A 14,086-nucleotide genomic window follows, 5' to 3' on the forward strand; every position below is an offset into this window, starting at 1 on the left:
TTTACGTTAGCTTTAATAAACAGAATCCTATTTATTACCCCTAGCTGTGTATTGACAATTTAACAGTACATATAATATACAATATATTTGTTCTTTTTTATGTTTCCATTATTTATTTTTATTATTTTTTTCAACATATATGTTTCTATTGTTTGTAAACATATCTGTAATTAGTTATTTAAATTTTTCTTTCATTTAATACAATAAATGTTTATTTTAATTATTAAAAAAAACATAATAATATTATAATTTTTTTTTGTATTTCTTTAATTTAAAAAAAAGGAATAAAAAGCTAGTAAAATAAAAGGCTATTTCACAAGCATAACTTAAAACAAATGTTTTTAATTATACTATGAAACAGAAAATATATATCAGTAATGAAAAATCAGATTTTTGGTTACATTACACAGCATAAAACATTAATAATGAAACAAAATAAAGTAAATCGAGTCTATTTGCACTTTGATGATTCAACAGCAAGAGAAATACCTCAAGGATTTGCGATATAAACGTAAATCAAAGCCAAGTAAAAACAACATAGAAAAGTTAAGGTTATATTTTATAGACAAACCTTAATTGATCATAGATACTAAAACGTTAAGACTATTTTTTTCTTCATAATTAACCAAATATTAATTCAAATTTACTGAGTAATAACCGCAGTACAAATTTACACTTAAGGCAAAAATTATAAAAAAAATTTTATAAAATATTTTTTTTGAAATCAAAAATTTTAAATAAATAAATAAAAAAAATATATATATAATTAATTTATACATTGCAGCTCAACTTAATAAATCCGTTTTGAAATTTATGGAAATTAAATAATTGTACTGGTTATGATTTCAATTTAATGAGCTACGTAAAAGTTTTTGAGTAAATAACAGGAAGTGATCGTCGACCGGGAGTAAATAGGAATTGAATATTTCCATCAGTAAAATGTTTATTGGGAGGGAATATTCTGTTATTAATTGTGCTGTTATGAATATAATGTCATGTTAATAAACATAACGATTAATAAAACCGAAATAAATTTATGTATAAATAAGAACATAAAAATAAATTATTAATTAAAACACAATTAATAAAAAATTGAATTTATTACTTTTATGGTTATAAAAGATAAAAAGGGAATAATGTTATTATAATTCTTTAGTTATTTTTGTAGCCAATTACAATTCAAAAAACAGTATACTTACATAATAAAAAAGATTATCTTTAGGCTTCAAATACGTAATTCGAAGTAGGTTTTGAGAAAAATAACACCCAAACGTACTCACCTGTCACATTTTTTATATTGAAATTAATTAATGATTCAATTAAATTATAAACAATTAACCAAAATCTCAATCTTTATTTTTATTCCATAAATTTTATGTTTTGTAATATTTGGAAAATATTTTAAATAAAATAACTAAGAATTTAAAAAGTTTTAAATTCTTAAAGCCTCTTTAAAATAAATTTAAATACCTGGGAGAAGTAATAACACCAAATGTTTTGGAAAAAGAAGGAATGAAAATTATTGTAAGAAAAATGCAAATGGTTTTTCATTTAACAAAGAACTTATATGACAAAGAATCCCTTTCAAAAAATGTGAAAATTAAACATTACAGAAGTCATTTTACCAGAAACCCTATACAGAGCAGAATGTTTGAAATTTTTTTTTAAAAATTGAGATAATTAAAATGGAGAAGAAAATATTTTTTAAAAATCCACGGCCCTTAAATCGCCAATGGGGAAATATAGGTTTAAACGCTCAGAAGAAATTTACAGAAATTTGGAAATAATAGAAATTACAATAAGGAAAAGAAGACTTAACTTTATGGATATCTATACAGAATGGATGAGAACAGACTAACTAAACAGTTATTTACATACTTTAAAAACAAGAACTTCATGGTTTAAAGACGTTTCAAGGATTTAAAGATATTAAATATCTCAGAAGAAATAATTGAAAATAGAAACACATTTAGAAAAGTAATAGATGAGTCTAAATTTCCACAAAAGCCGAAAACTAAAAATGAGAAACTAAAATGGAGTAAAGAGAGAAGAGTTATAGATATAATAAGAGAAAAGAAGAAAGAAATCTAAACCTCTGCAGCGTGATCATTAGATAGTCCAATCGAAAAAAAAGATAAATAAAAATATTTTCAAAAAACTCCAACTTTTTTCGGGAAAATATTAATTTTTAAACAATAATAATTCCATTTTAATAAACGATATATATATATATACACACACACACAAACACACACATACATATTTTTAATACCCCTTTTTAGGTAACTGAATTTAAAATAAAATATCTCTTCTGATTTTAATTTTTTTTTAAATCATCTGTCAACTTTCGTAAACGATTTTTTACAGGTTATCTTACAGATAAAAGAATTAATTAAAATCAAGGTTCGCTGCTACTACTAAAATCAAGGATATTAAAATCAAGGTTCGCTAATTAACTACTGCTACTAGGAACAGTAAAAGTCCGCAAATTTTACAGTACTTAAACCAACATTTTTAAAACTTTTTTAAATTTATTACTACTTTAAATAGTAACATTGCATTGCCCATTTAATAAAGCTAAAGGGGGCCTAAACGGGTATCTTACTTTTTAATGTAACTATTATCAAATGGAATAAATAATTCCAAAACATTCACATCTATAATAATCAGTTATTTAAAAATATCAACTGAAACAAATATTATTAATGTAAGGCATAGGTTATCAACTAAATTTTTATCTTAAAATTATTCATTACTAAAGTTTCATATTAAAGTAAGTGAATAACAAAATTACTGAAACCAATAACCCAATGTATAGAACCTTTACTCCATTACAACTGACAGTTCCGCTATAAATTGGACGTATTACGGCGTAGTATTTAGGATATTGAAGGGTGTGAAGTAAGAATAAAAGCGGATCATTTATTAGGGGTACGATAATCAGAATAGTTAATAATAATTTAAATAAAACTATTTTTTTTAAATAATCAACTCCAGCAATAAATTACTCAAAAGCAATTAATTAATATATTGCAAAGAAGTAAAAAACTTTATAGCTTTATGTACAATAATAAAAGCAACACTGTGATAAGTATGCATATATAAGTGATTCGTTTAGCGATGTATTTACAACATTTATATTCAATATTATATTTGTAATTTAATATAATAAATTATAACAAATTTTAAGAAAAAGTAATACTATATTTATTATAAAAATTTATAAATTTAATAGATTACCACACAATGTTTTCAGTGCTCGTAATCTATACTACTCAAAATACCACTTGCATACAAATTACTTGCAGAAATATTGTGCTTTATTTATTTTTAATAAAAATACACAACTAACAAAGACTAATAAAGCTTAATTTTAACAATAAAAGTAGATAATGCTGTAATTATTTTTTTAAAGTATATACTTGAATACATAATATTGTTATGTAAAAATAATATTATAATATATAACATAAATAAATATTATATTACATAATATTATAATAATATATTATTTAAAGTAAAAAATATATGATCCAAGCAAACTTTTTTAATAAATAATTTTATAATCAATATATTGGTTCACTTATGGTTTAGTTTATTAATTTCATTCAGAGTTATTTAATGAGCCGATATTTTTGTTTTTAAATTTAAAGTACCCGGAAAAATAGAATGAAGATTTTATTTTTTACTTTTTTGGAAAAAAATGTACTTAATTTGTTTTTGCTGGAATATAAACTTTACATTTTCTTTCCGCTGGAAAAAATTAAAGTGAAGTTCTAAATGAGAGTTGACATATATCGATTGACATGACATACCTTTTTTCGTTTCAAAATAGAAGATAGTAATAAATGTAATCGGGTGAAACTTATTGATTCCACCCTGTTCTTCAAGTTGAGTTGTATCGGCTACGATCGTATAGCACACCGGATGACTATAGTGATCGTATTCACTAAGAGTCAGTTTCTTAGTTAAGTCCTTAAAAAAGTAGCACCACTGATTCCACGTCACTTCTTCGGGATCCACGTACTCTAGAGAGTTCCACGAGAACATGGTCGCAGATCTCCGCGACGGATGACAGTGGCATAGCGAGTGTGCAGCCTAGCTATCCAACGGTGGCGCAAGGTCACCGCCACTGTGGACAGTTATCCCCACCCGAAATCTCCTGCTCCGGTCTCTACGTCCGTTGTTTGCAGAGACAAACATTTAGCCAATATGCTTCACCCTCAAACCCCTTACCTTATCTTTCCAACGAATCAGAAGGCACTTCCCTTTACACCTTCTACGTGAAAAAAATTAAGTCGTCGTAAATTATCTTCAACCTGACACTTTGAAGAGAAACTTCCTTTAAATTACTACAGGTTTTATTTTTATTTTTAAAACCGCTATATTCCGCCCGAATGACAAAAATTTGGACACGAAATTAGAATACACCTGAACGTAAAATTGTAATAACATCTACTAAAATAAACGGTCTACTAAAACGCGAAGAGGCTTTCGTATTAAAAAAAAATATATAAAAAAATTTATTTACGACACAACTAGATTTATATTTACGCTTATGCTTACATATTACGATTTATGCTTACGAAAAAATAATTAATAAAAAAATCTAAAAACAATCTAATAAACTTATTCAATATTTGTAAACATCTCAAAATTTTAACTTTTCACTCAGAAAAAAAATGAAAATAATTAAAAAATTGAGTTTTTTTGATTAATTTTTTTTAACAGAAATAAATAAAGTTCCGTAATGATTTTCTTTTTAATTTCCTTTACACTATATTTCCTAGTTTTTCTTATGAGCTTTCTTTTAGTTGAAAGCATAAATGTGTTAAAAAAAATTCTGTATAATATGGATTTTAAGGAAAGTTATTTTTAAAACATGAAAATAAATAAAAGTATATCGTGAAATTTTCCAGAAATTAGATCTATGTACAATAACTTACAGAATTTTTTATTTATGTAATCGCATTTCAAAGGATGGATTAACTAAAAATGGTATTTAAAACTCACTGGAACAAGCAGAAAAGCTCTCGCGTAGAAATGAGAACTGTTAATAGCTAATATAGTACTATATTTATCCAGTAGATCAAAGAACTTATTGAAAATATTTGTTTGTAGTATAGCGTTTTATGGTAGTTAGAAAAACATAAAGTAAAAGAACAGAAGTACTTAAAATCTTATTTCAAAGGAGTATGTTGAAAAATAAGCGTAATAATATAGTTTAATTACAGTATAATTTTATAGATATATGCAACGAAATCTTAAAAAAAAAAGAATCTTAATTAAAAAAGTTTAAAAATTATAAGAATTTTAATTATAAGAATTATTAATCTAATAATGTATATTATCTTTCGTACCATTTTTGTACGGAACTGCTTTAAAAATAGAAATATAATAATTAAGATAATTAAAACATTTATGATTTATAAAGACTTAACAAAAATTGTATAAACTGATTGTTAGGATTAAATTTACAATAATTTTTAATTAGGTAATTTTTTTTTTTAGGTTAGAAAATAGATTTTAAATCCCATCTTTAGAATTATTCTAAATTTTGAACATAGTATTTATCAACAGTAATTTAAAAAAAACTACGTGAGAGAAAATTCCGATTCAGTTCCCAGCAAGGGTGTAACAAATTTGGAAATAAATTAAGATTTTTAACTCAAGTTTTTTTTTCAGATAGTACCCTTAAAATATTTTTTAATACAAATTTTTTTCTCATTTTAACAAAAATCTTTTAAGGTAACGTAAAATAAATCATTTTTTCTACAATACATAACTAGAAAAGCTCAAAAATAAATCTTTCAATGTAGCTATTTCAAATGAGCGCTTGCATTTATTTTTGCTTTCAGGAAATTCCAACGCATCCTGTGAGAATCTGGACCCTGTAGGAATGAGTATTCATTACATCTCCTCTATCAAACATCTTTCTGATCTTATGTTTAGTAATTTTGTATTAAATAGATATGATAAATATGCGTAAGGAAATTTTAAATTTCAATGAATTAAAATTCCAAAACAAAAAATTTCGTATTATTTATACTCAACGCTATCTAAAATTGGAACCGGATACTATCTTGCCAACATTGAAAATCTGTACGAAGAACCATAGTCCTCGGACAATGATTATTTTGTAACAAAATAATATGGATTGATAGACCATGATTGTTTTGAAGTGTGCGTCACACATTTTCAGTCTTATTCTATTCGAGACAATTAAGGATGTTTTTAAAGAAATCAGTTTTGTTTAATTCAAGGTAAGAAACATTAAAAAAAATACAAAACATGATTTACTGGACTGTACTTTTTTGTAGAAAATCTTTAAAAAAATATATTCTTTAATATAAATGAAATATCAATTTTAAGAAATGACAGACAATTCATAAACATCCGATCAGCTAGATTAATAAAAAAAAAAACTCGAGATGAGGGACCGATCCAAAATTAATCATTTTTTTAGAATTAAGCTTCTTTCATATAATATATCTCCAAGTATCTTTTGTAACATTTTTCGTTTGATACTTAAGGCATCTCCAACCCTTATTCGTGTAGTACTTTACCGAAATTTTTTATATATTTGGATCGCTAGCAAGGATAAACTGTTAATTAGAATACATTAACAAATTGCGAACGGAAGACCGTATTGAAGATGAAGATGCGTTAACACTAAAAAAAAACAAAAAAAACCAATCCGGCCGGACTTTGAACTTCTTATTTTCTACATGACAATGTAAGCCCATTAACTTGTACATTAATCAGTATAGAAAACATGCTCCAAGAGATCTATATTTACTTCCCTTCAAAAAAAAAAAGAAAAATGAAACATATTTAAATATACAGGGATATAGAAAATGAGACGGATTTAAAAACTGAGTTTTACCCTTAGTAATAGTTAATTTTTTTACTAAATCAACTGTATACGGTTGGTTTCTTAGCGACTAAAAATTAATAAAGTAATATTTTTTTATTCAAAGCATAGATATTCATTTTTTGAAAGAATAGTTATATAAATAAATATTGAGAAAGTGTATCAGTTACTATCTTCAGTTCCATTAATCATCAGGATTTTTTTTTTATAATTTGACTCGATTTTGTTTAAAAATTGACTTACAATGAATAATATATTTAATGATTTTAGCTCTAATTTCTATGTATTTATTTTTTATATATTTCTCCAGTTGTTTTTCTCATTCATGAATAAAATTTTTAATATATACCTAAGTTTATTACACAATTAGATGAATAAAAAAATTTTCGTTTTGCAATTAAGACGCTATTTTTGAAAAATTACATAAGTTTAAAAAATCTTAAAACGTAAGCTAAAAACCAACAATAATTGAATAAAGTCAGATGAAATTTATTTCTTAACTAAATTTTTGTTTACATTCATTCTTTGAAATGTCTGAATAACTAAAAGTGAATTTATTTCATTTTCATTCATTTCTACTTAAGACGGCATGTTTATAAAAATGTCGGAAAGGAATTTAAATACTTCAAGCATAATAAAAAAAAATATATATTTACACTGGCAAGAAATATATCAACATGTGTTGATGGGTCTTCCTTATATATATATAAATCAAAGCGTAGAATTCTCTTATTAATTTTATCTTTTTTTTTTTTAAGAAAGAATTTCATTCTGCGTGGTTCATAAAAAAAATTTAATTCTGTAGATCTAAACAAATAAGATATTTATATTAAAAGCAGTAGAACAAGGAAAAAAACTACAGAAATGTTCATGTAAAAATATTTTTAAAAACTTTTCAGGCTTTCATTAATATACAAGAATTCATGCCACTTTATCGCAACATGCCTTTACGGATTAATAATAATAATAATAATAATAATAATAATAATAATAATAATAATAATAATAACAGTATTAATAATAATAGTATTTGGTTTGCTTGACATTTCTCCCGTCACCACCCAATTCGGTCGCCCTAAAGCATAAGACCGAATATCTGTGCCGCAAATGGCAACTGAGCCTGGAACAGTTTAGGGACCAGTATCCTAACATAGCTCCTAGAGCTTACCTAACAGCGTGAGCGGACTAAGCGTGGTGCCTTACACCATCGGCTTACGTGTCCCAACGGCTAACTTGTCATATATTTGCTAAAATGGATAGGCGCACCCCGTCAACTACTAAAAATATATATGACATCCATAATAAAATTTATTTCGTCTAAGCAGCAATTCGCTGCCACCCCTAAATCGCTGAATGCCAGCAAGTACCTGTCCACCATTTTATACTGCTTGCAGCCATAATAATTGGCTGGTGATCAGCCATACTCACGGTTAGCTTCCCACGGCAATGCGGTGAGAGTCTTTCCTTTAAGCCAACTACGGATGCCGGTTGAACAAAGCAACCGCATCTAGGAACTCCCACACGGCCCGACAATGAGGCTCTCACCACATTGACTCGCCGCTTGTGAGTGGCCAATTTTCTCTTTGACCTCTACGTTCCAGGGTGGCTCGGTCTCTGCCCCCCCCCCACCAAGCAAGAACCCAAAGAGATTAATTATAATAGTACAAAATTGTACATAATCTTGTTCTACTTCACAATAATTTATTTGTTAATCTACACTGTTTCAATTCATAACTAAAATTTTTTCGCACTAAAGGAAAATGAAAAAGTATAATTTTTTACTATTTTTAAATTTACTCAAATTAAAACCGTCAAATTCTACAAAAAAACCCTTTTCTAATCCTCACCAAATTTGGATATTTAGGAATGAACAGTTTTCTAATTATCAAGAAATAGCTATTTCAATCAATAATGGTTATTTAAAAAAAAGAAAGAAACTGTATGTTTATTTGATAAGCCGATAAGAAATAATAATGAAAATAACTAATATTAACAGGAATTGTTATTGTTAAATAATAATTTAATTTAATCTTTCACGCCATTGCGGGGGGAAGGATATACAGTAACTGTTCCAAGAAAAAAAATAGCCGGCGCGTTATCTTACTTGTTCACAACAGCAGATATATACAATATCCTCCATGAGAATCAGTTTGGCTTTAGGCGGGGGCGGTCAACTATTAACGTCATCAACAATGTCGTTTCATGGGCTGCTGCGGTGAGGGCTGGGACTTGGAGAACCAGGCGTATCCCACTAATGATACTCCTGGATATTCGGTACCTTGGCCAGTTATATTGAGGTCACTTCAAAGAATGAATATAAGTGAGTACATAGTGCCGCAAGTAGCCAGCTATCTATCCGAGAGACGGACTGAAATTAATACGGTGGATGGTGTGGTAAGTCATCAGATCTTCTGTGGAGTCCCGCAGGTGTCTGTACTCGGACCCCTACTTTGGAACATCTTCTATGATGAAATTTTCAGACTTCAATTCCCGCCGGAGGTGAATGTTGTAGGATACGCGGACGACATCTCGGTGCTAGTGGAGGCCAGTACCTTAGATGAAGTGGAGGACAAGGGGAACATTACCTTAGAATTAGTGAATGAACGGCTCGTCAACAACAGTTTGGAGGTCTCTCCTTCCAAATGCAAGAGTATCCTCTTCACTGGTAGGAGGATACTCAGAAGATTATATCTGCGCCTGAGAGGAGAGGCAATTGTCGAGGTGGAAAGTGCTAAATATCTAGGGGTGTTACTGGATAAACACCTCAAATACTCCATCCAGTCATGTGGTCATGATCTGCGACAGAGTGGAAACAACAATCCGTGCCATGCGAGGTCTTTTTGCGGGACAAGGAATTCCACGTGCGTCGAAGAGGCGACTTGTCACCTCGGTGATAACGTCGTCTCTGTTGTACGCCGCCCTGGTTTGGGCCGATGCGGTTAATGTCCAGCGCAACAGAAGAAAATTAACTAGCACTCATAGGAAGTCGCTTCTGGGGGTAGTTTCGTGGTACCGAACCTTATCGTATGATACACTGTGCGTGCTTTCTTCGGTGCCCCCGATAGAATTGCAGATTAAAGGACGAAAACCAAGGGCGTCCGGTGTAGCCAAAGATGAGGCCAATTCTATTATACGAGAACAATGGAAGGTGGCATGGGCGGGTTCAGCAATGGCTGCATGGACAAGAAGAATTATCCCGGACCTGGATGCTTGGCTAGATCGCTCTCATGGCGAATTAGATTACCATACAACGCAACTCATGTCGGGACATGGTGCGTTTGAACAATACCTGCATAGGTTTGGCAGGGGAGAGTCACCAATCTGTTGTTACTGCGATGCGGTTGACGATGCCGAACACACTATTTCTGTGTGCAGACGATGGGAGGAACATCGTATAAATGCAGGACTGATGCATACCCGACCGGAGCAGCTTTCGGAGTGGCTCTTGGCTACGTCCGGAAACTGGCATAATTTTGCAATATTTGCACACTTTTTTTTTTTAGGACTGACAGACATGTTATATACATATCAACTTTTTTATAATATTAATCTATTTTAATGTTAAGTTAATATTTTACTTCTCGGACAAACTTATGAGATAGACTGTAATTTAAGAATATAATTAAATATAAACATTCATTTGAAAACATATTTTATAAATAATTAAATACAGAAAATATTTTTAACCGTTTGACGAAACGTGAAAATGCTTTAAAACGATTAAATATTAAATGAATCGCTTTCAAATTAATGGAAAATTATCTTCCAAAGAAGAATTTCAGAGCTAACTATCGGCTCCTTCCTTAATACAGTACCTCCTAGTAGAGCTGTTACTAATGACACTAATTAAGTTAGAAATTATGTTTCTGTTTGTTTCTTAGATTTCTTTTTGTCAGTTAATTTAATATCATTCGAGCAAATTCAAGTGTACTATATGAAAAATTTTAATGATGTGGTTTATGGTTTAGTACGGTTCTTTGTTTAAGATAATATTAACAGAAGTTGATATTATTTTGTATTGAGAAGTGCCTGTGCACATTCCCAATATCTGTAGGTAAATCTTTTATTACTATTTATATAACTTATTTATAATATATATTTATATTTTATGGTATTTAATTATTTTAATATTACTTCTACTTTCTTAAAATTAGCTCTCGCTAAATTCAATTAATTAAATTAAATATATAAAATTTAAAGATAAATTAATAGCTGAATAAAAATTTTAAAAATAATAATTTGTTTAATAATTTTTTTTAAATACTTTGATTTTTTATAAACAAATACTCTATAAGCTTTTACGCCTTTAGTTTGGTTATCTTAAATCTCTGCCTGTTTTAGAATAATTAAATAAATATCAAAAACGTTATGTTTGTTAAAATTCCTCCACAAACATTTAGTAAATAGATAAATAAAATAATACAATGAACGAATGAGAAAAGATAAAAACAAAACACAACTTAAAAATAATATTATTTGTTTTTAATTGTTAAGTAGAGATAGATCGTAAACCAGGGTCAAGATAAGATCACTTTGCTTTGATTTTTGTTGTCCAAGGAGGGGAGTATTTCATTCATTTATTCATGAATGAGCACAAAGGAGTTGATACTTTGCCAGTGTAGTTGACAAATGGTTTCATTCATTTGCTGTCTCATTGACAAAGTTCCCTACAGAGGCAAATATCATTATGCATTAAAACGAGCGTAAAAATCTATACGTGTGTGTGTATATATATATATATATATATATGTATGTAGATCTATATGTTCTTCATTCTTCAATTAGTCACTGTTCTTTTTTTTATAAGAAAAAAAATAGAAAGAACAACTGTATAGCAGAGAAGATTAGAGCCAATATGTCAGCTAGGAAAAAATACTATGGCACACCTTTATTTTTGTGTATATATTATCATAGTGTGACAAGACTAATTCTTTTATTCAGGCTACTGGTAATAAATATAATTTTAAATACCAAATAAATCACTTTATTCGGACGAATAAACACTAATAAGGTAGATAATGAATTACGAAAAGAAAATTATTTACATTATTTAACTATAAATATGGTACAGTTTCACGCTTGCCAGTTTTACATTTAATATTTTATTTTACCCGTGATAACATCTCTTTATCATCAAATAAATTTTGAATATTTATTTATATATATTACTGTATTAGTTCAAAAATAAAAGGAAAAAACTGTAAACAATTTTACGTTAAAATGGGAAAAATGGACTAAAAAAGATAAATAGTAGACTTGTCACAGATTATTTTCTGCAATCCTACAGAGAATGTGACGAGAGAAAAAATTACAAATTCTGATTGTTTTTCAACTTGAATATTGAGAAAGAAGAGATAAAAGATTAAAAAGAAAATTTTGAGAAAGGTGTAACGAAACCAGAAGTGAAATTAAGGTGTAATAGTATTGTTATTTGAATGATAGTCAAATAATACTATCATAACTGATAGCATTACTATTTAAAAGGAAACCTGAAATAAGTAAGAATAAATACTAAAACTTCTGGATTCAGTGCATGGAGAGAGGTCAATTTAAAGTACAGTAATACTATACTTTGTTGTTTACTCGGGAAAAATAACAAAAAGGACAGATGAAACAAGGAAGACATTCCTGAGCAACTGAAGCACTCGACGGTCCCTCCATAGTTTGATTTTCTCTTCGTTCTTCCCTCCCCTTTCCTTATCCTTTATTACTTCTTCGTTAGACAAGTATCATAGGAATCAGATGAGCCGATCTTATTCGGTGGGAACATTTTCTGTTAGCCGGTAAGGCAGCCGATTTTTTCTTAGTGCGGTAGCGACCCTGTGTGGGACTGTCCAAGGACTTTGTTAATATCCAGTTGTCTCATAAAGAGCCAAATTAATGACCTAAATGCTTGCAACGTAAACAAAACTCTGTCCCTAATCGCTAATTATGTAATACAACAAAAGGAGAAAGGAAGAATTTTATTAAAAATATATCAGCATGTAATCAAATGTAATCAAGAATCAGAAACAAATTTTTAAATATTCTTTTGTCGGTTGTAATGTTTTACTGCTACGAAAAGTTTATCGAAAGGAAACTGAAATTGAAAAGAATAAAAGCGCTTGAAAAAAATTGATGCACTGTAAAATTAATTCGTTTGATAAATTGCGGAATGGAATGAATTACTTTGGAATGGAAGAGTGAATTTTTTTAAAAGAATAAGATTGTAGCAAATACCTGCTAAGTTAATTTGGTAATCTTCTAAATTGTAAAAGCTCTAAAGAAGATGTAATCAATAAATAAACATTTTATTCAGACCAGCGGACAATTATATATTACATCGATCATGTCAGAAAGAGTAGGTATGTTAATAAATTGATAAAAAAAATAGGAACTGCTACCGCACTTGCCAAGACAGATCAAGAAAATTCGTGGTAAAGACCTTACTCAGAGCGGCATAACAAAATATATAATTGACAGTAAGAAAGAAAAGCGCTTAAAATTGACAGTAACACATGAAAAATACGAAATATAGGAAATAATAAGAACACTATGTGATGATAATAAATAAATAAAATAACTTAATAGTAAAGACAACACCAGAAGTTGAACTTTAACTTTTGAGGGGATGATCTTTTTAGAATTTTGTTTCACACATTTTTTCAATAGTAATATTTTTTGATAAATGAAACGACAACCGTAGTATAGTAAGAATTGGGTGAATGTTGATTGACTCGCATTTCTGTGTCGTACAATTCTGGCAACAGGTGAAGATTTTCCTTAAGGAAGCCTAAGTTTCGCCTGAAGCGGCTCTTTAATCTCTGAAGAAAAATATACTTGATCTGGCCGATGCAAAATCATTGTTCAGTATCGTAAGTCCATCCTGAGTCTTCCGAAGAATTATGAACGAGATTCACAAACGTCTAGTCGGAGGGTCCCTGGTACTTCTTGGATGGTTTTTTCCTCATGTCACGTCTCTCAAGATAGTTTTTCTTGATCCTCTCTTTCCTGCGTACTCTGAATTTTTGTTTAATGCCCAAAGGATCTCAGCTAAGGATGTTACCGCAACCTTGGTGTTTCTGTAATTTGGTAGATCAGTGTTCTGCCTATGGACAGTAAGTCCAGTAAATTTCTAATTGAAACTTTATTTATAATCAGAATGCTTTAAAAAAAAGCCTAATTTGGAAGAAACGTACTAATGGAATAACGCTGAGCCATCTGATTTTATTC

General features: G+C 29.0%; 1 protein-coding gene across 7 annotated transcripts in view; it reads right to left on the reverse strand.

The window, feature by feature from the left end:
- The window catches only part of cher (filamin A protein cher), a 570,661-nt gene that overhangs the window by 129,956 nt on the left and 426,619 nt on the right, over positions 1–14,086 (reverse strand). The window contains exon 1 of one of the 7 annotated variants that reach the window (XM_075363567.1): positions 3,816–4,086. The exons of the other annotated variants lie outside the window; for them this stretch is intronic. Coding sequence (XP_075219682.1) covers positions 3,816–4,050 — 235 coding nt within the window. The 5' untranslated portion in view covers positions 4,051–4,086. Of the gene's footprint in view, positions 1–3,815; positions 4,087–14,086 lie in introns of those variants that run through there. 7 annotated transcript variants of the gene reach the window in all.

The sequence above is a fragment of the Lycorma delicatula genome, chromosome 4 (genome assembly GCF_047948215.1).
Source record: "Lycorma delicatula isolate Av1 chromosome 4, ASM4794821v1, whole genome shotgun sequence".
Lineage (NCBI taxonomy): Eukaryota > Metazoa > Arthropoda > Insecta > Hemiptera > Fulgoridae > Lycorma > Lycorma delicatula.